This window comes from Thalassophryne amazonica, chromosome 2 (genome assembly GCF_902500255.1).
Source record: "Thalassophryne amazonica chromosome 2, fThaAma1.1, whole genome shotgun sequence".
Taxonomy (NCBI): domain Eukaryota; kingdom Metazoa; phylum Chordata; class Actinopteri; order Batrachoidiformes; family Batrachoididae; genus Thalassophryne; species Thalassophryne amazonica.
This window is the reverse complement of record NC_047104.1, coordinates 149,975,100-149,997,431: the sequence shown is the minus strand read 5'-3', so window position 1 is coordinate 149,997,431 and position 22,332 is coordinate 149,975,100. Positions and strand designations below refer to the sequence as shown.

Sequence of the window (22,332 nt, the reverse complement as noted above, 5' to 3'; positions counted from 1 at the left end):
ATGCATGCTGAGGGAAATGGCCTGCCCATGTGGGTGCGGGGTCGAGGGCAGGCGGAAGACATAGGGAGAGTGCTGTGTGTCAGGGCAGGTTGCAAGCTGTTGTAGCAACTCTGTTTAGGAAAGGTATCTTTCAATATGACATCTAAAATTGAAGTCTGTTTCCTGTCAGTCTTTGAGTTTTCTGAGTTTGCTCCCCACATTAAACTACTGGGAAAATCCCCAACATCACCAACTGGACGAGGTCATGTATCACCTGACTCAGTCAGATTTGCTGGTTTAGGCAGGTAGAGATGGCCTACTTATTTCATGAAAAAAAATCATATCTTCTTGTACAGTTGTGCAAACTCCACATCCACCTTTGAGGGACACAGTAGCTCAGGTGTTAGAGCACTGGCCTTCTGTGTAGAAGCTTGAAGATGTAGCTGGTGCAGGCACCTAAAAAAACCCAAACTGTAAGAGGGGTACCTGACTGATATGTAAGAAATGTAAGACAGCAAGGAAAAGACGTGACCTAAGATCTGTACTATTGAACCATAAATGACTTATCTTAGGGTCCCTTCACAAATAGTACAAATAAGTACAAATCAGGGTGAATCACAGCTGAACAGCTCGTATGAGTGAACCACAAAAACATTGAGCCGACGGGCAGACATGCACAATCCCAGCTGGATAATTAGTGAATATCACTGGGTTGATATAAATAATAAATATAAATAATAATAACACTATGTAACACATTTTTATTTTTGTTTTGTTCTTGGGTACACAGTGTGTTTCCCGAACCTGTTATGCCTTAAATAAATAGAAAATAGCTGTTATTCCACAGAAACTTTGCTTCTGTGATCAGGACAATGATATTTTGAAATTTGTCTGTTTTCAAGAATTTTCTCAATTCGCCTTCACTACTACTTAGTAGTCTTCTAGAATATTCTTTCACTAGAACTAGAACTGTCCAGAATTTGCTAGACGTTTCCAGAATTATCTAGAAATTTCAAGAAACTTTTATAACTTTCTAGAACGTAAAAAGATAAAATCAAAGTCTGTGGTGAATGTAGTCATTTTTCCATAGACTTTAGACATAAGCAGTTGAAATATAACACTTAGAAGCCAGGAACCAAAATTGTGTTACATTGTGTAATTAATAAATAAAAGGGTCACAATGTCCTGTCAGCACACATACCAGGTTGTCACTCTGTGATCAGATGATAGGTGCCTTGTCTGTGGGGGACGCGCGAACGACACAAACACGTGTTGTGGGGGGAGCCACCATTCTGGCACTCCACATGTGCACTTGGCAACTCCACACTCGTGGGGGCACTTAGACAAATTTCACATCTAGCTCGACAGTGATTGTCTGCTGACTGTTTTTGTGCTAATAGTGCAAATGGCCACACATTTTCTTAGTGCCAAACGAGCATTGTTAGATGTGCATGCGTGTCACCTGTAATTTGGCCGACACCTGCCGCAAGAGGGATTGATGGGCTCTCAGCCACACTCTGTCTTTCATCCACTGGTTTGTGCAAATAGTTGTACCAACAGGTATACGAGGCATTGGAAGCAGCTACGATTTTACACATATTGCATACGATTCCTGCTTCATGCGCACTAGCTGTGCAATTCGACTGCATTTGTACTATGTGTGAAGGGGCCCTTACCCTTCTCTTTCAGTGCAGCTAGTGCTCTGCAGCTGCTGGCTCACATCAGTTCAACATATTTGAATTAATAATACAGCACATCTCTGCTAAAAGCCAGTACAACACATCGCCTGCAAACCAATGGTGACAAGAGCATGAACAACATTTTTTCCACAGTAAAGTGAACACAGCTACAGTCTGTTTTATTCAGATTCAGGCAGTAGTCAGGAAATTGCAGCTGCACAGCAGGAGGCTAGCAGCGATGGACCCAGAGGGAAAGACTGCAGCCATTTAGAAGATGAAGCATCTGCATTACTGTGTGTGTGTGTGTGTGTGTGTGTGTGTGTGTGTGTGTGTGTGTGTGTGTGTGTGTGTGTGTGAACTACACATACATGAGTGAGTGATATTGAGTGGGAGCAACTGAAGTTAGGACACCTCAGTGAGTAGACGAGCTATAGAATGATTTTCAGTTGAAATAAAGGTGAAATGAAGAACATTACCCAACCGCTGTGTCAACACCTTCTGCTTCTCTTGAACAATCCTCAACCTATCACGACCTTACCTTGTGCTCATATGAGACTCAGCAGGAAGAACACAGTCATCTCCTGCTCTAAATGGCCCTATGCCTTTACAGTATTCGAATAGTTGTGCAGCAGGTGATTGGTCCACCCTCAGTGTGATGTGGAGTGTCAGAGGAAGATAACGATGTGCTGTCGTGTTGGGGGCAACACATTGCCATTAATACATGGGGACTACAGTAGTTGTTTGCATGCATTTTAGCAGACTTTTTTTAATGATTCTGCCTATCTCTCAAGAGAATTCTCAAAAACTAATTGACCAATTATTATACATTGCCTGCAAAAGAATTGGGACACATTAGTTCATGCCATTTCAAATACAGCAAAAACAATGTACAAAAATTGAAAACAAATCTGAAATTATCTTCCATAAACTCAAACTGAAAGCAAAACTCTATAACTCTATGGGTTGCATAAGTAATGGAGCACTTTGGTATCATACCTGTAATGAGTTTTATTGCCAGTTTTCTTCAGACAAGTCAGGGGATGGACACATGAACTTTTTCAAGTCACTGAATATGAACAACAACTATGAAGAAATACTGTAAATCTGTATGGAGTCGATAGTCCCCAAAAACTGAGTTACTGTGCAAGAAATAGAGGAGTGAAATTGTGCATAGTATTGTACATGTTTTGCATTTTGTATCCCCAGTTATACAGCTTCATCATGAAGTGGTATAGAGGAGGATTTTCTTAAAAAGAAGGCCTGAAAGTTCACCAACAATTTGCTGGAAGGTACATCTGAGATGCAAGCCTAGATTTGATGTTTGGTCAAAGAAAATTCTCCTCCATACAACTTCACCATGAAGATGTATACATGCGTTTGATTATGGTTGGGTTCCCAATGGAAAAAAAAAGCAAAACATCAAACTCAAGGGATAATTGCGAACCCTGCTGCAACCCATCTGCAAGCATACATGGGTATCTTGGCGTGTGCTGGACACTATCTAGACCAGGGGTAGGCAACCTGTTCCAGAAAGAGCCATGAGGGTGCAGGTTTTCTTTGCAGCCACTGACTCCACCAGGTGATTTCACTGATTAACTGATTCCATCTGCTCTAAGTGATATTAATCAGTAAAATCACCTGGTGGAGTCAGCGGCTGCAAAGAAAACCTGCACCCTCATGGCTCTTTCTGGAACAGGTTGCCTACCCCTGATCTAGACTATTGGGATTATTGGGACAATCAGGAACAAACTTTGGACTATTCAATATTCCGAGGTGAATAGAAGTCATCGGGAACCCAAGTGGGTCATCGGCCTGCTCATGGCAACTTAACTGGGCCATCTGCAACGTCCCAGGAACCCTGCTGCAAGATGAGGGCATTAGACTTGTGCCAAACACTGATGCAGATCTGTACATGATATGTTATCTTAAAGCTCATCATTGCAGAGTGGCAAGCAGGTGGCAAAATTTACAATTCCATGAATAGCTGTCACTAGTGGCAAGGTCAATGCCAGCTTCTGACAGGTCTGAAGGGCGGAATAGGCTGGACGCAAATGCAGGACTCTGACAACAAGCTCTGTAAGACACAGCAGTTTACTGGAACAGTAAACGAGGTTTGGTACACGGAAAGGCAGTCCAACAAGAGTGATACAAACAGAAACATCAGGCAGTAGGCGTGGTCGAGGATACAGGCAGGTAGTCGTAACATACGTGAAGCAGGCAGGACAAGAATACAATACAGAGCTGGAGAGTAGGCATAAGGCGCAACAATCTGGCGACGAAATGAGGTAAACAAAGGAGCTTATGTACACCCAGGTGATGAGGTGCAGATTGAGAGCAGGTGTGTGTGGAACGCCCCAGAAAGAAGGAGTGGACAGGGAGAAGGACACACCCACAACCAGAAAACACAGACAGACAACAGAGAAAGCGACAAATAGATCCAGACAGGAAAAACCCCCCAGCAAGAGACAAAACAATATAAGCAAACCAAAACCAGCAAACAGGACCCAAAGCCTGACAACTTCAGCTCCTCCTCTTGTTGTGGTTTGGGATGACGTTTGCTTCACAATTTATATCTAGAACTAATGGGAAGATGTGGACACTAGCGCTAAACTCACCTTAATCATGTGGACGCAGAGTCCTGGTAAATGTTATGAAGTCTAACTTGGCCATCAGTTGTTTCTAAGTGTCTGAAATGTCTTTGAAAATCCATGGTCCCCATACTTTTCTGTTGTTGCTGTCTGGTGGTGGATGGTAGCAGCTGCTGGTTAATGGCTTTAAAAGCGATATCAATCAATCAATCAACTTTTTTCTTGTATAGCGCCAAATCACAACAAACAGTTGCCCCAAGGCGCTCCACATTGCAAGGCAAGGCCATACAATAATTATGAAACACAGTCTACGTCTAAAGCAACATAACCAAGGGATGGTCCAGGGTCACCCGATCCAGCCCTAACTATAAGCCTTAGCGAAAAGGAAAGTTTTAAGCCTAATCTTAAAAGTAGAGAGGGTATCTGTCTCCCTGATCTGAATTGGGAGCTGGTTCCACAGGAGAGGAGCCTGAAAGCTGAAGGCTCTGCCTCCCATTCTACTCTTACAAACCCTAGGAACTACAAGTAAGCCCGCAGTCTGAGAGCGAAGCGCTCTAATGGGGTAATATGGTACTACGAGGTCCCTAAGATAAGATGGGACCTGATTATTCAAAACCTTATAAGTAAGAAGAAGAATTTTAAATTCTATTCTAGCATTAACAGGAAGCCAATGAAGGGAGGCCAACACGGGTGAGATATGCTCTCTCCTGCTAGTCCCCGTCAGTACTCTAGCTGCAGCATTCTGAACCAACTGAAGGCTTTTTAGGGAACTTTTAGGACAACCTGATAATAATGAATTACAATAGTCCAGCCTAGAGGAAACAAATGCATGAATTAGTTTTCAGCATCACTCTGAGACAAGACCTTTCTGATTTTAGAGATATTGCGTAAATGCAAAAAGGCAGTCCTACATATTTGTTTAATATGCGCTTTGAATGACATATCCTGATCAAAAATAACTCCAAGATTTCTCACAGTATTACTAGAGATCAGGGAAATGCCATCCAGAGTAACGATCTGGTTAGACACCATGCTTCTAAGATTTGTGGGGCCAAGTACAATAACTTCAGTTTTATCTGAGTTTAAAAGCAGGAAATTAGAGGTCATCCATGTCTTTATGTCTGTAAGACAATCCTGCAGTTTAGCTAATTGGTGTGTATCCTCTGGCTTCATGGATAGATAAAGCTGGGTATCATCTGCGTAACAATGAAAATTTAAGCAATACCGTCTAATAATACTGCCCAAGGGAAGCATGTATAAAGTGAATAAAATTGGTCCTAGCACAGAACCTTGTGGAACTCCATAATTAACTTTAGTCTGTGAAGAAGATTCCCCATTTACATGAACAAACTGTAATCTATTAGACAAATATGATTCAAACCACCGCAGCGCAATGCCTTTAATACCTATGACATGCTCTAATCTCTGTAATAAAATTTTATGGTCAACAGTATCAAAAGCAGCACTGAGGTCCAACAGAACAAGCACAGAGATAAGTCCACTGTCCGAAGCCATAAGAAGATCATTTGTAACCTTCACTAATGCTGTTTCTGTACTATGATGAATTCTAAAACCTGACTGAAACTCTTCAAATAGATCATTCCTCTGCAGGTGATCAGTTAGCTGTTTTACAACTACCCTCTCAAGAATCTTTGAGAGAAAAGGAAGGTTGGAGATTGGCCTATAATTAGCTAAGATAGCTGGGTCAAGTGATGGCTTTTTAAGTAATGGTTTAATTACTGCCACCTTAAAGGCCTGTGGTACATAACCAACTAACAAAGATAGATTGATCATATTTAAGATTGAAGCATTAAATAATGGTAGGACTTCCTTGAGCAGCCTGGCAGGAATGGGGTCTAATAAGCATGTTGATGGTTTGGATGAAGTAACTAATGAAAATAACTCAGACAGAACAATCGGAGAGAAAGAGTCTAACCAAATACCGGCATCACTGAAAGCAGCCAAAGATAACGATACATCTTTGGGATGGTTATGAGTAATTTTTTCTCTAATAGTCAAAATTTTGTTAGCAAAGAAAGTCATGAAGTCATTACTAGTTAAAGTTAATGGAATACTCAGCTCAATAGAGCTCTGACTCTTTGTCAGCCTGGCTACAGTGCTGAAAAGAAACCTGGGGTTGTTCTTATTTTCTTCAATTAGTGATGAGTAGAAAGATGTCCTAGCTTCACGAAGGGCTTTCTTATAGAGCAACAAACTCTTTTTCCAGGCTAAGTGAAGATCTTCTAAATTAGTGAGACGCCATTTCCTCTCCAACTTACGGGTTATCTGCTTTAAGCTACGAGTTTGTGAGTTATACCACGGAGTCAGACACTTCTGATTTAAAGCTCTCTTTTTCAGAGGAGCTACAGCATCCAAAGTTGTCTTCAATGAGGATGTAAAACTATTGACAAGATACTCTAACTCCCTTACAGAGTTTAGGTAGCTACTCTGCTCTGTGTTGGTATATGACATTAGAGAACATAAAGAAGGAATCATATCCTTAAACCTAGTTACAGCGCTTTCTGAAAGACTTCTAGTGTAATGAAACTTATTCCCCACTGCAGGGTAGTCCATCAGGGTAAATGTAAATGTTATTAAAAAATGATCAGACAAAAGGGAGTTTTCAGGGAATACTGTTAAGTCTTCTATTTCCATACCATAAGTCAGAACAAGATCTAAAATATGATTAAAGTGGTGGGTGGACTCATTTACTTTTTGAGCAAAGCCGATAGAGTCTAATAATAGATTAAATGCAGTGTTGAGGCTGTCATTCTCAGCATCTGTGTGGATGTTAAAATCGCCCACTATAATTATCTTATCTGAGCTAAGCACTAAGTCAGACAAAAGGTCTGAAAATTCACAGAGAAACTCATAGTAACGACCAGGTGGACGATAGATAATAACAAATAAAACTGGTTTTTGGGACTTCCAATTTGGATGGACAAGACTAAGAGACAAGCTTTCAAATGAATTAAAGCTCTGTCTAGGTTTTTGATTAATTAATAAGCTGGAATGGAAGATTGCTGCTAATCCTCCGCCCCGGCCCGTGCTACGAGCATTCTGACAGTTAGTGTGACTCGGGGGTGTTGACTCATTTAAACTAACATATTCATCCTGCTGTAACCAAGTTTCTGTTAGGCAGAATAAATCAATATGTTGATCAATTATTATATCATTTACCAACAGGGACTTAGAAGAAAGAGACCTAATGTTTAATAGACCACATTTAACTGTTTTAGTCTGTGGTGCAATTGAAGGTGCTATATTATTTTTTCTTTTTGAATTTTTATGCTTAAATAGATTTTTGCTAGTTATTGGTGGTCTGGGAGCAGGCACCGTCTCTACGGGGATGGGGTAATAGGGGGATGGCAGGGGGAGAGAAGCTGCAGAGAGGTGTATAAGACCACAGCTCTGCCTCCTGGTCCCAACGCTAGACAGTCACAGTTTGGAGGATCCCAAAAAATTGGCCAGATTTCTAGAAATGAGAGCTGCTCCCTTTAAAGTGGGATGGATGCCGTCTCTCCTAACAAGACCAGGTTTTCCCCAGAAGCTTTGCCAATTATCAATGAAGCCCACCTCATTTTTTGGACACCACTCAGACAGCCAGCAATTCAAGGAGAACATGCGGCTAAACATGTCACTCCCGGTCTGATTGGGGAGGGGCCCAGAGAAAACAACAGAGTCCGACATTGTTTTTGCAAAGTTACACACCGATTCAATGTTAATTTTAGTGACCTCCGATTGGCGTAACCGAGTGTCATTACTGCCGACGTGAATTACAATCTTACCAAATTTATGCTTAGCCTTAGCCAGCAATTTCAAATGTCCTTCGATGTCGCCTGCTCTGGCCCCCGGAAGACAATTGACAATGGTTGCTGGTGTCGCTAACTTCACATTTCTCAAAACAGAGTCGCCAATAACCAGAGTTTGATCCTCGGCGAGTGTATCGTCGAGTGGGGAAAAACGGTTAGAGATGTGAACGGGTTGACGGTGTACACGGGGCTTCTGTTTAGGGCTACGCTTCCTCCTCACAGTCACCCAGTCAGCCTGCCTTCCCGACTGCACGGGGTCTGCCAGGGGGGAACTAACGGCGGCTAAGCTACCTTGGTCCGCACCGACTACAGGGGCCTGGCTAGCTGTAGAATTTTCCACGGTGCGGAGCCGAGCCTCCAATTCGCCCAGCCTGGCCTCCAAAGCTACGAATAAGCTGCACTTATTACATGTACCGTTACTGCTAAAAGAGGCCGAGGAATAACTAAACATTTCACACCCAGAGCAGAAAAGTACGGGAGAGACAGGAGAAGCCGCCATGCTAAAACGGCTAAGAGCTAGTAGCTACGCTAAGCTAGCGGATTCCCAAACAGGGAATCCGACACTAGACAGGCTGTGGAGCAGCACAGGTAACGCACGACAACAGTGCTAAAATAAAATAAAAATCCACTAGACAGGCTGTGGAGCAGCACAGGTAACGCACAACAACAGTGCTAAAAAATAAAATAAAATAAAAATAAAAATCCACTGGACAGGCTGTGGAGCAGCACAGGCAACGCACGACAACAGTGCTAAAACAAAATAAAAATCCACTAGACAGGCTGTGGAGCAGCACAGGTAACGCACGACAACAGTGCTAAAATAAAATAAAAATCCACTAGACAGGCTGTGGAGCAGCACAGGTAACGCACAACAACAGTGCTAAAAATAAAATAAAATAAAAATAAAAATCCACTGGACAGGCTGTGGAGCAGCACAGGTAACGCACAACAACAGTGCTAAAAAATAAAATAAAATAAAATAAAAATCCACTGGACAGGCTGTGGAGCAGCACAGGCAACGCACGACAACAGTGCTAAAACAAAATAAAAATCCACTAGACAGGCTGTGGAGCAGCACAGGTAACGCACGACAACAGCGCTAAATAAAAATCCACTGGACAGGCTGTGGAGCAGCACAGGTAACGCACGACAACAGCGCCCAAAAAAATAAAATAAAAATCAAAATCCACTGGACAGGCTGTGGAGCAGCACAGGTAACGCACGACAACAGTGGTAAAAAATAAAATAAAAATCCACTGGACAGGCTGTGGAGCAGCACAGGTAATGCACGACAACAGCGCTAAAAAATAAAATAAAAATCCACTGGACAGGCTGTGGAGCAGCACAGGTAACGCACGACAACAGCGCTAAAAAATAAAATAAAAATCCACTGGACAGGCTGTGGAGCAGCACAGGTAACGCACGACAACAGTGCTAAAAAATAAAATAAAAATCCACTGGACAGGCTGTGGAGCAGCACAGGTAACGCACGACAACAGTGCTAAAAAAAAAAAATAAAAAAAAAATTAAAAAAAATAATAAAATAAAAATCCACTGGACAGGCTGCGGAGCAGCACATGTAACACACGACAACAGTGGTAAAAAATAAAATAAAAATCCACTAGACAGGCTGCGGAGCAGCACATGTAACACACGACAACAGTGGTAAAAAATAAAATAAAAATCCACTAGACAGGCTGCGGAGCAGCACAGGTAACACACGACAACAGTGGTAAAAAATAAAATAAAAATCCACTGGACAGGCTGTGGAGCAGCACAGGTAACACACGACAACAGTGCTAAAAAATAAAATAAAAATCCACTAGACAGGCTGCGGAGCAGCACAGGTAACACACGACAACAGTGGTAAAAAATAAAATAAAAATCCACTGGACAGGCTGTGGAGCAGCACAGGTAACACACGACAACAGTGCTAAAAATAAAATAAAAATCCACTGGACAGGCTGTGGAGCAGCACAGGTAACACACGACAACAGTGCTAAAAATAAAATAAAAATCCACTGGACAGGCTGTGGAGCAGCACAGGTAACACACGACAACAGTGGTAAAAAATAAAATAAAATCCACTGGACAGGCTGTGGAGCAGCACAGGTAACACACGACAACAGTGCTAAAAATAAAATAAAAATCCACTGGACAGGCTGTGGAGCAGCACAGGTAACACACGACAACAGTGCTAAAAATAAAATAAAAATCCACTGGACAGGCTGTGGAGCAGCACAGGTAACACACGACAACAGTGCTAAAAAATAAAATAAAAATCCACTGGACAGGCTGTGGAGCAGCACAGGCAACGCACCACAACAGCGCCAAAAAATAAAATAAAAATCCACTGAACAGGCTGTGGAGCAGCACAGGTAACGCACGACAACAGCGCCAAAAAATAAAATAAAAATCCACTGAACAGGCTGTGGAGCAGCACAGGTAACGCACGACAACAGCGGTAAAAAATAAAATAAAAATCCACTGGACAGGCTGTGGAGCAGCACAGGTAACGCACGACAACAGTGCTAAAAAATAAAATAAAAATCCACTGAACAGGCTGTGGAGCAGCACAGGTAACGCACGACAACAGTGCTAAAAAATAAAATAAAAATCCACTGGACAGGCTGTGGAGCAGCACAGGCAACGCACGACAACAGCGCCAAAAAATAAAATAAAAATCCACTGAACAGGCTGTGGAGCAGCACAGGTAACGCACGACAACAGTGGTAAAAAATAAAATAAAAATCCACTGGACAGGCTGTGGAGCAGCACAGGTAACACACGACAACAGTGCTAAAAAATAAAATAAAAATCCACTGAACAGGCTGTGGAGCAGCACAGGTAACGCACGACAACAGTGCTAAAAAATAAAATAAAAATCCACTGGACAGGCTGTGGAGCAGCACAGGTAACGCACGACAACAGTGCTAAAAAATAAAATAAAAATCCACTGAACAGGCTGTGGAGCAGCACAGGCAACGCACGACAACAGCGCCAAAAAATAAATAAAAATCCACTAGACAGGCTGTGGAGCAGCACAGGTAACGCACGACAACAGTGCTAAAATAAAATAAAAATCCACTAGGCAGGCTGTGGAGCAGCACGACAACAGTGCTAAAAAATAAAATAAAAATAAAAACGAAAGCGTTAGCAAGCTAGTTAGCTTGCCAACGCTGATGAAGGTTAGCTGATAAAAGAGCTCCGTCGCGATGCTTCGACCGTTAGAGGTCTTCTTTAGGCGTTGGAGCACGGTGAAAAAGTAAAAAAAAAGTAAAAAAGTCTTGAAAAAGACTGTTAATTCAAAGAACTCAAACAGCTCAGTTCAAACAGCTAACAGATACAGCAGAACACCGCTGTGCTCCGGAACCAGAAAAAAGTCCACCATATGTGTTGCATTATTCCTTTGTGAAGCATTTTAATTTTGAACCCTCATTGTTTTATATCAATAAGCCTGCCCCACTGAATGTATGTACGTTTATTGGTCACTTTATTTTCAATGAGGAGGAGGGTTGATGTCAAAAAATGTTCAGTGAATATATTTGGTTGAAGAAATTGTTTGGGTATTTGCTGGTATCTTGTTTAATCTGACACATGCTGAGGAACTTCCAACTTGGAAAGGAGATTTGCAAGCTATAATAATCTAAATCAGTTTCTAAATTAGTTTTTGTTTGTGATTAACATGTTTTCCAGGAGCACAGATGTTAGATGTCTGGGCCTAAATCTCATGCAAAAACATGATGTAATATTTAGTATTAAATTCCGAGTAAAGCCAGTCTCCCACTGCAAAGTTTTGTCATGATTGGCTATGGTTATGGTGCAAAACCACAATTTGTGTCTGAAATAGGCTGTATTAAGTGTTACTAGTTGGTCAAATGATCAATGTAGGTCATATATACTAGCAGTGTGCTGGGTGTCAATGGCTTGGTGTTGGATTACAGGTCAGTTGTGATATACACTAAACCCCAACCCCCGGCCTTCAAAAATAAAAATGTGAATATTTTGTTTTTGTGGGTTCTCTCCAGGTGATTCGGCTTCGTTTCATGCAGGCTAGGTAAATTTCTGACTCTAACTTGACTCTCAGTATGAGTGCATGTGTGAATGAGTTTATCTGTCTGTATCTGCCCCTCGAATCTCAGCTTTCAGAATATATGACACATATTTGTTTACAACATTATATAGAGAAATAATCTGACACTAATGAAAGAAGTGATTTTTTAATCTTCAAATATTTATTGAAAATCCACCTTTATTTGTGTGAGTGAACTGTTTTGGCACAGGAAATTACTTTACCAAAGTCTTTGTGTCACAAAGGTTGTGTAGTATATGAAGCCAATTGTAGATGAGTGTATAATAAATGTCCAAATTGAAACTTTGGTTTTTTTTTGAGTAAATTGTTATCCGTCATGCCTCATTTACCAAATGTTCGAGTGTTTGAGAAATGAGACTGAATAAACTATGCATATTACATCTCAAGCTTCATGGCATGTATGCAAGTGAAAGAAAAAAAAAAATCAAGAACATGTTCCCACCCACTTTCTGTCTTTTGACCTTCAGACTCCCTCCAACCATCTCACAACTTCACTGTACATTTGAACTGATGTATGTGTCAGAGAACATTTTCATTTTTCATTCAGTATCAAATCACTCAAACAGAAGGTGATGATGATGATGATGATGATGGTGACCACTGTGAATTAAAAATATGCTTATTTAGTGTCTGCTCTTTTCTCTGCCCCTGGCCAAGGGAGTGTCTATTCTTCTGGAGTTGGTCCACAGTGGCCAGAATGTGGCTGCCCACTGCTGGGATGGGTTAAATGCAGAGGACAAATTCCATTGTATGTATATCTATGTACAATGGCAACAAAAGGCTATATTATTATTATTATTATTATTATTATTATTATTATTATTATTATTATTATTATTATTATTATTATTATTATCCCCTGGCAGTGATGATTCTTCTCTTTAAACAATAAATAAGAAAAGACAATTCACTCCTCTATTTTTAGTGTTATTATGTACAGCCCATTTTATTATTTTTAGGGATGTTTGCAAATGATTTATTTTTATTCGCCTTATTTTTGGATTATGCATATTTCACAATGACTATTGATGGATCTATTCTGCACACGGCACAGTACACATAGAAGCCAAAGTCTTTTTTTTTACATTCATTTTCTGAAATTTTTTGCACACACTTATTCAAACTTTGGCAGTGTATCTGCACCTTGTCACAATGCATGTGCACATGCACACTGGCTGTGCTGCACTAATGCATTTTTAATTTTGTGTCGGAATAACTAAAACAGGAACATGTGTTGCGTTATTGATCAAACTTTGTTGCACTGCTGAAAACATGCAAAAATGAGTTCTCAGCATGTGCGTATGTATTTTCAGTTTAATTTTCATTGTTATTTGAGTCCATTGTGACAAACTAGGTGCACCTTGTGTACCATAAGACAGATGCAGTTAAGGTGAAAATAGTGTCGGGATAATTCAGGTGATCACAACTAGAAATGACATGTGATACTCAGCAAATAGGCTATTTGAACATTTATTTATCCTCTAGAAAATAATATGTCTGCTTTGCCTGAGCATTTAGATGAGCTTCAATGTGCTGATGGAGGTTGGCAAACTCATTTTTAAAAGCAGAGAATTTTGAGGAGGAGGAATTTTTCATTTTGAGGAGAAGCAAGCATTCCATCTCCCCCGTTCTCCCCTCACACCCCCAGAGTTTGGAATGAAATCTTGGTTAGATGTGAACATCTTGGCCTCTTGTTTTGTCTTCCGCCATTGCCTTAGTGTGAGTCCACGCCACTTGCCAAATGTAGTTAAGTGAAAAGTAGATTACTGTCTCAAAAAAACAAAACAAAACAAAACAAAAAAACTTCTTCTTCTTACTTGTGCATTACTGCCCACTCCTCTGATCTGATGCAATTCAAACTAGGAATGAAGAAGACTCATAATTTAAGTAATTTTGAATTTGGCATGGTTGTTGGTACCAGATGGGCTGGTTTGAGAATTTTGCCAACTCCTGATTTACTGAAGTTTTCATACTTAACCTTATCTGGGATCTTCAGAGATTGGTCCTAAATAAATAAATAAAAATAAACATTCAGATAGTGGCAGTTTTTGGGGTTAAAAATAGAAGTCAGAAAAAAATGCCCAGTCTAATGCTGATTGATACAAAGAATGGATTGGATCTCAAATAACCATGTGCAAGGTAAACAGAAGACCATCTCTGAATCTCCAACACGTTGAACCTTGAAGCAGCTGGACTGCAACAGCAGAAGACCACACCACTTGCCACTCCTGTCAGCAGATATCAACAAATTGAAGCTATAATGGGCACTTGGTCACTAAAATTGGACAGTGGAAGATTAGATAAATGTTGCTTGGTCTGATGGTCTCAATTTCTGCTGCCACATTGAGATGGTAAAGTTAGAATTTGACAAAATCCACATAAAAGCATGGATCCATCCTGCCTTGTACAGACATTTCATGCCAAAATCAGGTTTGCTTAGCAGGGATGGTTGGAGACAAATGCGAGACTAGACACAGTAGCTCAAGTTCAAAAAAGTGTTTACTGAATTAATCAGTGGGGTCCGGTACACAAAGAGGCAGTCCAAGAACAGCAAACAGATCCAAATCATCAGGCGAGTAGCGTGGTCAAGAAAAACAGGCAGGTGGTCAAAACACACGTGGAAGCAGGACTAGAACAATACAAAGATGGAGCTAGAAACAGTGGCACAAGGCACAACGATCAGGCAAATAACTGTGTAACCAGTGAAGCTTAAGTACACCAAGTAGTGAGCTACAGATTGGGAACACTTGCGGAAAGAACCGGAACAGGGTGTGGCCGAGACAGAGTGTGACCCCCCCACCACCACCAAGCACTAAGTGAGACAAATAGAAATAGGGAAAAGGACGCTCAAGCAGGAAACACCCAGCAAGAGAAGTCACAACTACAGCACACACAAACCATTCCCCAAAACAGACTATAATGCAAGAACTACACAGAAAAAAACAGAACCCAAATCAAGACATGACCAAAAACCGGATAACACCCACAGTACATGACAGCCAGTGGTGGTAGAATAATCATAGGGCATCCTTGATGTTGTAGAGAACCTTGAATATTTGACTGGACTGGGTTGCTTGACGCGAGGACGTTTCACTTCAAATCGCAGAAGCTTCCTCAGCTAAAATTCTTGCTCTGGTAGTCTGACTTCTGTCTTGACTCCTGTAAAGAAGAATATCTTTGATATTGTGATATCCATGTGGACCAAACCTCTGAAGACTTTCCACCATCTTGTTGAATCAATGTCATGAAAAATCAGAGCAGTTCTAATGACAAATTATGGTACAAGTGAAGACTGGGAGGATGTACTACACAGAGGGGTTTTGTTAATGCTGGTAGCTTTGCAGGAGAGTAAATGTAGGCATCTTGAGGGTCCTGGTGTTTCCTGTGTTTCTCTATGGTTGTGAGACTGAATGCTAACCAGGGACCCAAGGCACTAACCGCATGCCCTTGCTACTAGGGATTGTAAGGGGATACAATGAGGAGTACCACTTGCATCACAAGGGAATATCAATACAACATTCCGGCAATGTTGCTTGTTTCTCTGGACATGATCTAGTGCCTCAATGTTTAGGAGACCAGCAGCTGGAGAAGGATAAGGGGGGCATGTTTCATTTGGCTGCAGCATTGATTGTTGCTTTTTTGAGATTGGGATGAGACGGGTATTCGTCTGCCTGGATGGCTACTACCCAGGACCCATGTTCCGTAGATGCATGGTACCACTGCATGCTTTCAGTCCTGACCTAACCTGACCTCTTGTCACTCTGTGGGTGTGGGGCAGGACAATAAAACACTTTAATTTTATCTTTTTTTTTTTTTCTTGCATGGTATTTATCCATTTAAGGGGAGGGGAGGGAAAGTGTCAAAGTGTGCTTTTTCCAGGGTAGAAGGTTATGGGTTTTAGGCCACCTCGAACCATTGTCCATGTAATGTGGAGCTAAATCAGGAACACCATCTGATGTAAAGCTTGTGCCATATCAGCATACAGATAAACCTCTGATGTGTTGTGTTTTGGCACATAGTGGAAATGTGGGAGGAGCTTAAGGGTCTTGCATATTCAGCCATTCACAAATGTCACTTTTCAGAATTCTCTACTGTGTCTTGTTGCCTCATGTATCAACCACCAGAGCCACACAGCTACGGTATTAGCCTTTTTGCAGAATAGCTGTCATTTGATGCACACATTGTACAAGAAAGGTGTTCCTCTGTGGTGTCTTCAGGCAGCCTTCCAGACTTTGAAGTATCATTTCAAAAACTTTGGTTGAACACTTTGACAGGACATATCTCCACAGCTCACATAGCACCCAGCAAGAATTCCTTTAAATGATCTAAAAAGCCTCTGTGACATGGAGCTTTTTTAAAACCTCTGTGTTACTTCACAGTGTGGCCTCTGCTTCTCTTTCCATGGCCTCTGCTGCCCAGATTGTTTAGAGAGGGTCAAAGGGGGCTTCATCTTACCTCCAAAGCAGCCTTCACTGTGCAATGATAGTGCATCTGGAAAGTATTCACAGCGTTTCACTTTTTCCACATTTTTGTTATGTTACAGCCTTATTTCAAAATGGAGTAAATTCCATTTTTCCCTCAAGGTTCTACTCACAACACCCCATAATGACAACATGAAAAAAGTTTTTTTTTATTTCTTTGTTATTATTTTTTGCATTTTATAACTAAAAAAGAAAAAGAAATCACATGTACCTGCGTATTCACACCCTTTGCTCAGTACTTTGTTGATGCACACTTGGCAGCAATTACAGCCTTAAATCTTCTTGAATATGATGCCACAAGCTTGGTGCACCTATCTTTAGGTGGTTTTACCCATTCGTATTTGCAGCGCCTCTCAAGCTTCATCAGGTTGGATGGGGAGTGTCTCTGCAGAGTCATTTCAGATCTCTACAGAGATGTTCAATCAGATACAGGTCTGGGCTCTGGCTGGACCACTCAAGGACATTCACAGAGTTGTCCCAAAGCCACTCCTTTGATATCATTGCTGTGTGCTTAGGGTCATTGTCCTGCTGAAGGATGAACTGCTGCCCCAGTCTGAAGTCAAGAATGCTCTGGAGCAGGTTTTCATCCATGATGTCTCTGTACATTGCTGAATTCATCTTTCCCTCAATCCTGACTAGTCTCCCAGTTCCTCCTGCTGAAAAACATCATCACAGTTTAATGGTATACAAATAATGAATGTTTATGAGTTCAATGGTACGACTATTTCATGAGGTGAAAGCTAGAACATACCATTCAATGAGGCAAAGCCGAGTTGAATGGTATGTTCCATATAAAATGCTTCTTCTTCTTCAGTTCTTGATAGATTTTAATTGCAATGTTTTCCTTTACTTCATATAAGCAAGTGTTTGTCAATCATAGTGCATAGTGCGAGGAAACAATTTGGACAGTAAACCTGGATGACACTCTAGTTTGTGTATTTTAACAACCAAGAAGCCTAGATGGATGATCTAAACCATAGATTATCAAAATATTTGTGATTGATTGAAAATTCAAATTTCAAATTTATTAATTTATATAGTGCCAAATCACGACTAGTCGCCTCAAGGAGACTAGTTGATGAATTGTTATGAATAATTTCAGAATGAAGTCACACAGAAGTCATATGATGAAGTCATGCATGGTCAAAACTCCACTCCAGACATGTCTATATTGAGTTGTGTATTTATATCATGGTATGGTGGTATGGTACAGTGTGCATTGTGTGCATCAACCTTCTGAAGCATTTCATGTGTATCTATTATGCCCCTGTTTTCAGAAGCCATAAGATCACAGAATGTTCTGCAGCTAGGGGATGGATACATGAACATTCCCAAATAACCAAATATTCCTTGAACTTTACATCAGTCTTTCAGAAATACAAACACCATCTGTGGAAAATCTGTTTGGTTTGGAGTAAACTGTCATGATGACGTGAGGACTCATCAAGCATTTTCAGTTTGTTCCTGAGCCTGCTACATGGTGGTATTAAAAAAACAAAAAAAACAAAACAGCAAAACAAAACAAAACAACGAGGACTCATTTGGCCATCAGTCATGGATATTTCTCAAATACTGACATCCGTGAAGGAGACCCATGAGGGAAGCCACCAAGACACTCACACAACTCTGAAGGCGTTATAGGTTCCTGTGGATGAGACAGGAGAAATTTGCACAGTGTAATGTTTCTTTGTTGCATCGTCACTTATCCAGCTTTATTACAGCATAGTATAAAGATTTCCTTAAAAAAGAAAATGATGTGAAATTTCACCTAAGGTTTACCAGATGGCACATGGGATACTCAAGCCTAGAACTGATGTGTTTTCTTGAATTAAAGTTCTTCTCTGCTCCACACCACTATGAAGCTCTGACTGACAATGTCACAGGCAACATTGCACCACTGCCAGGTTCTTAGATCCTTCTTCCGCAGTCCCTCAGAGCTGCCCACTCCTGACAGATTCACCAAAGAGTGCAATATTGTTTGATCTCCAGGAAAAACATACCAGCTTTGTATGGTTTTGGATTTCAAAGTAACTTTTAATTTTACCTGTCTACCCATCAGGTGCCTTCTTTTTCAATTTAATTCTAATGTAACCGTGTTAGCCCCATTGAGATTGAGCTCTCTTTTGCAAGGGAGACCCTGGCCAATTATAAACTTTCCAATTCACCGAACCTGCATGTCTTTAAATGTGGGAGGAAACCGGAGCAGCTGGAGGAACCCCACACAAACATGGGGAGAAACAATTTCACATAGAAAGGCCACAGGCATGAACTGAACCCATGGCCTTCTTGCTGTGAGGCACAGTGCTGATCACTAAGCCACTGTGTGCCCATTCCTGTCATCTTGTTGATGGTTGTAGAAACCTGGAACAGCATATTTTGCAAGAGGGGCTATAACTGGTCTGTAACAGAGTTAAAGCATAATAATAATAACTTCCATCTGAAATGTAGTGGTGTGGGATATACGAGGTCTCTTAGATAATAAACCGACCCTTTTATTTTTTTTTAACTATATGGATTTGAATGACATGCGATTACACCAATCATGCTTGAACCTCGTGCGCATGCGTGAGCTTTTTCACGCGTGTCGGTGACGTCATTTCCTGTGGGCAGGCCTTGAGTGAGATGTGGTCCCGCCCTCTCGGCTGAATTCCTTTGTTTCACACGCTGCTCGAGACGGCGGCGCGTTGCTTATCAAAATTTTTTCTGGACCTGTGAGGAATATCCGAGTGGACACTATTCGAGAAATTAAGCTGGTTTTCTGTGAAAGTTTAATGGCTGATGAGAGATTATGGGGTGTTTCTGTCGGTGTAAGGACTTCCCACGGAGCGGGACGTCCTGCAGCGCTTCCAGGCGCTGTCGTCGGCCTGTTTCGAGCTGAAAACATCCTAATTTAAGGCTTAATTCACCCAGGACATCGTGAGAGAACAGAGAAGATTCAGACGAGGCCGGCATGAGGAATTTATGCGGACATTCCACTGTTTAAGGACATTTTTTTAATGAAAGACGTACGCGCAAATTCGCCGAGTCGTTTCCGTGACGACTCGGCAAATCTGTGTGCGCCGCGACAGGAAAAACACCTCCGTGTTGAAAACCATTTGTAGAATTCAGGCAGCTTTTAATGGCTTTCAACAAGTGAGTAACTGAGAAATTGTTTAACCGCTTGGGCATGTTCCAACTTGCCCGTTAAGATTTCCAACGGAGGTGTTTTTCCTGCCGCAACCCCCCGCGGTCGGGTCCAGCCCGACATGCGACTCTGCCCGCACGTTCTTTCATTACAAAATGACCGTTAACAATGGAATGTCCGAATAAACTCCTCATGCCGACTTCTTCTGAAAGTTCTCTGTTCTCTGACGACTTACTGCGTCAACAGAGCCTGAAATGTGGAAGTTTTCAACTTGAAACGGCGAGACGCTGCCGCCTCGAAGCGCAGATCGCCGTCAGGCGCCGTGGACCGTCCTTAAAGCGACACTACCAGACCAAATCTCTCATCAGCCGTTAAAATTTTTACCGAAAACCAGCTGAATTTATTGAATGGTGTCCACTCAGTTGTGCCTTACAGTTTTGAAAAAAATTTTATCAAACAAAGCAACAGTCTCTGAGCCATTCCTAAACAATGAAAAAAATCGACGAGCGGGTGGACGACTCCTCACTCAAAGACTGCCCACAGGCGAATGACGTAACCGACAGGCGTGAAAAAACTCTTGCATGCCCACGAGGGTTCAAGCATGTCTGATGTAATCACACGTGATTCAAATCCATATGGTTTTTGAAAAAAATAATAAGGTCAGATACTTTTCTAATAGACCTCGTATATAAAGACATGAAATGAAAATATTAAAGTCAGGGGCCATGATTTTCAAAGTCTTATCTGTGTGCGTCCTCAGCTGAGCTACGCTGAGTCCAGGCTGACCCAGCTGGAGGGCTGTCATTGTGAAAGAAGCTGTGGCGCCAACGGCCAGGTCTACAGAGATAAGGAGCTGTGGGTGGAGCCGGAGAACTGCAGGAACTGTGCCTGTAAGGTTGGTGTTACCCACATTTTCACAAACAACACAGGGGAGCCCATTTTCAGCTGAATCAAAGAACAGAGGGAAGCAGCCCAAGGAAAGTGACACACTGAAAAAGCCAATAGCAACATTTATCACAGAACAATCCCCAGAATACCTCCAGTGTTTCTGTTTGATGACACAGGGAGGTGATGGAAGATTGGAAGGCGGACTTGAAGATTAACTGATCCTCGAGAAAATGTATTTTCTCACTTATTCTGATGGTTGTTTGAAAGAAAATATTTTTGACGGTGAAATAACCTTGCACTTTTGAAAATATGTACTAATATTATTATTATTATTATTATTAATATTAATATTATTATTATTTCCCGATTTCTCATTCAATGCCAGAAAGCACAATAGCAGAATCAGACCACATTGCTGATTTTTTTCCTGAAACAATTCCAGAGATGTTTTGGCCCAGTGATGCAAGGTCTGTCATCTTGTTCATATCCAGATTAAAATAAACAATATTCAACATAACATGACAATCATGTATACTCACACTGCTCCAAGCATCTGCCACCAGCAATTTTGTACCACCCCATTCAACAGGCTTGATCCATTGGTAGGTAATTTATGAAATGTTCACTAACTTATGACTTTTCTATTCTGATATTGCATTTGGAAATAGAATCGGCCACCTACGTATCTATATTGGATTTTGGATCAATATGATTTTGGCAGTACTGCTTTCAAAATTTAAAGCTGGACGGATTCTAATTTATGTTGACCTAATATTGTGTGTGTGTGTGTTCGCGCAGCTGTTTGCCTGGACAAATTTCTGATTCAGTGAAAGATGGAAAGTTCCACTCAGTTCGGCTTTGCCTCATTGAGTGGAACTTTCCATCTTTCATCTCATGAACTATTCATACGATTGACCTCATAAACATTCATTATTTGTATAATGACAAGCATTGAAGCTATGATGGAGCAGAATAGATTGCGATGGTATGGACATCTGGCTAGAATGGATGCACATCATCTACCTCAAAAGCTTCTCATCGGTCAGCTGTCTACAGGATCCAGAACTGTTAGTGCTCGAAGAAGAAATTGACGGATGTAATAAAAAGGACCTTCAAAGCCTGTCGGACAGATAACTGGGCCACAGCCCCATCAGATACATTGGCGTGGAGGACAATGGTTTGTAATCTAGTGGTGTGAAGACCTTTGAGGCCAAGGAAGACAGGCATGCCAGGAAAAAGGCTGCTGATGCACTAAAAGTAGATGATCACTGCTGTGTTCAGCCTCATTTTAGTGACATCCTCCAGCCAAACTGTCAATGAAGATAACCAATGTACAAATTTTGTACATTATTAAGGGCCACTTTACACATAATACGAATGTGGTCAAATTGTGCATGAAGTTCGCATGAAGCAGGAATCGTATGCAATACGTGTAAAATCATAGCTCCCTCCAACGCCTCGTAAACCTGTTGCTACAACTATTTGCTCACACCAGCAGCTGAAAGACAAAGTGTGCGCTGTGAGAGCCCATCGAACCCTCTTACGGTATGTGCCGGCCAAATTCCAGGTGACATGCATGCATATCTAACACCGCTCGCATGGCACTTAGGAAATATGTGGCCATTCTCACTATTAGCATGAAAACAGTCAGCAGACCATCACTTTCGAGCTGGATATGAAATTTCTCT

General features: G+C 41.4%; 1 protein-coding gene across 1 annotated transcript in view; it reads left to right on the top strand.

Annotated features, from left to right (window-relative positions):
- Nucleotides 1-22,332, top strand: part of LOC117500647 (protein kinase C-binding protein NELL1-like) — a 905,329-nt gene that overhangs the window by 199,134 nt on the left and 683,863 nt on the right. Inside the window, exon 5 of the mRNA XM_034159400.1 lies at nt 20,517-20,651. Coding sequence (XP_034015291.1) covers nt 20,517-20,651 — 135 coding nt within the window. The remainder of the gene's footprint in view (nt 1-20,516; nt 20,652-22,332) is intronic.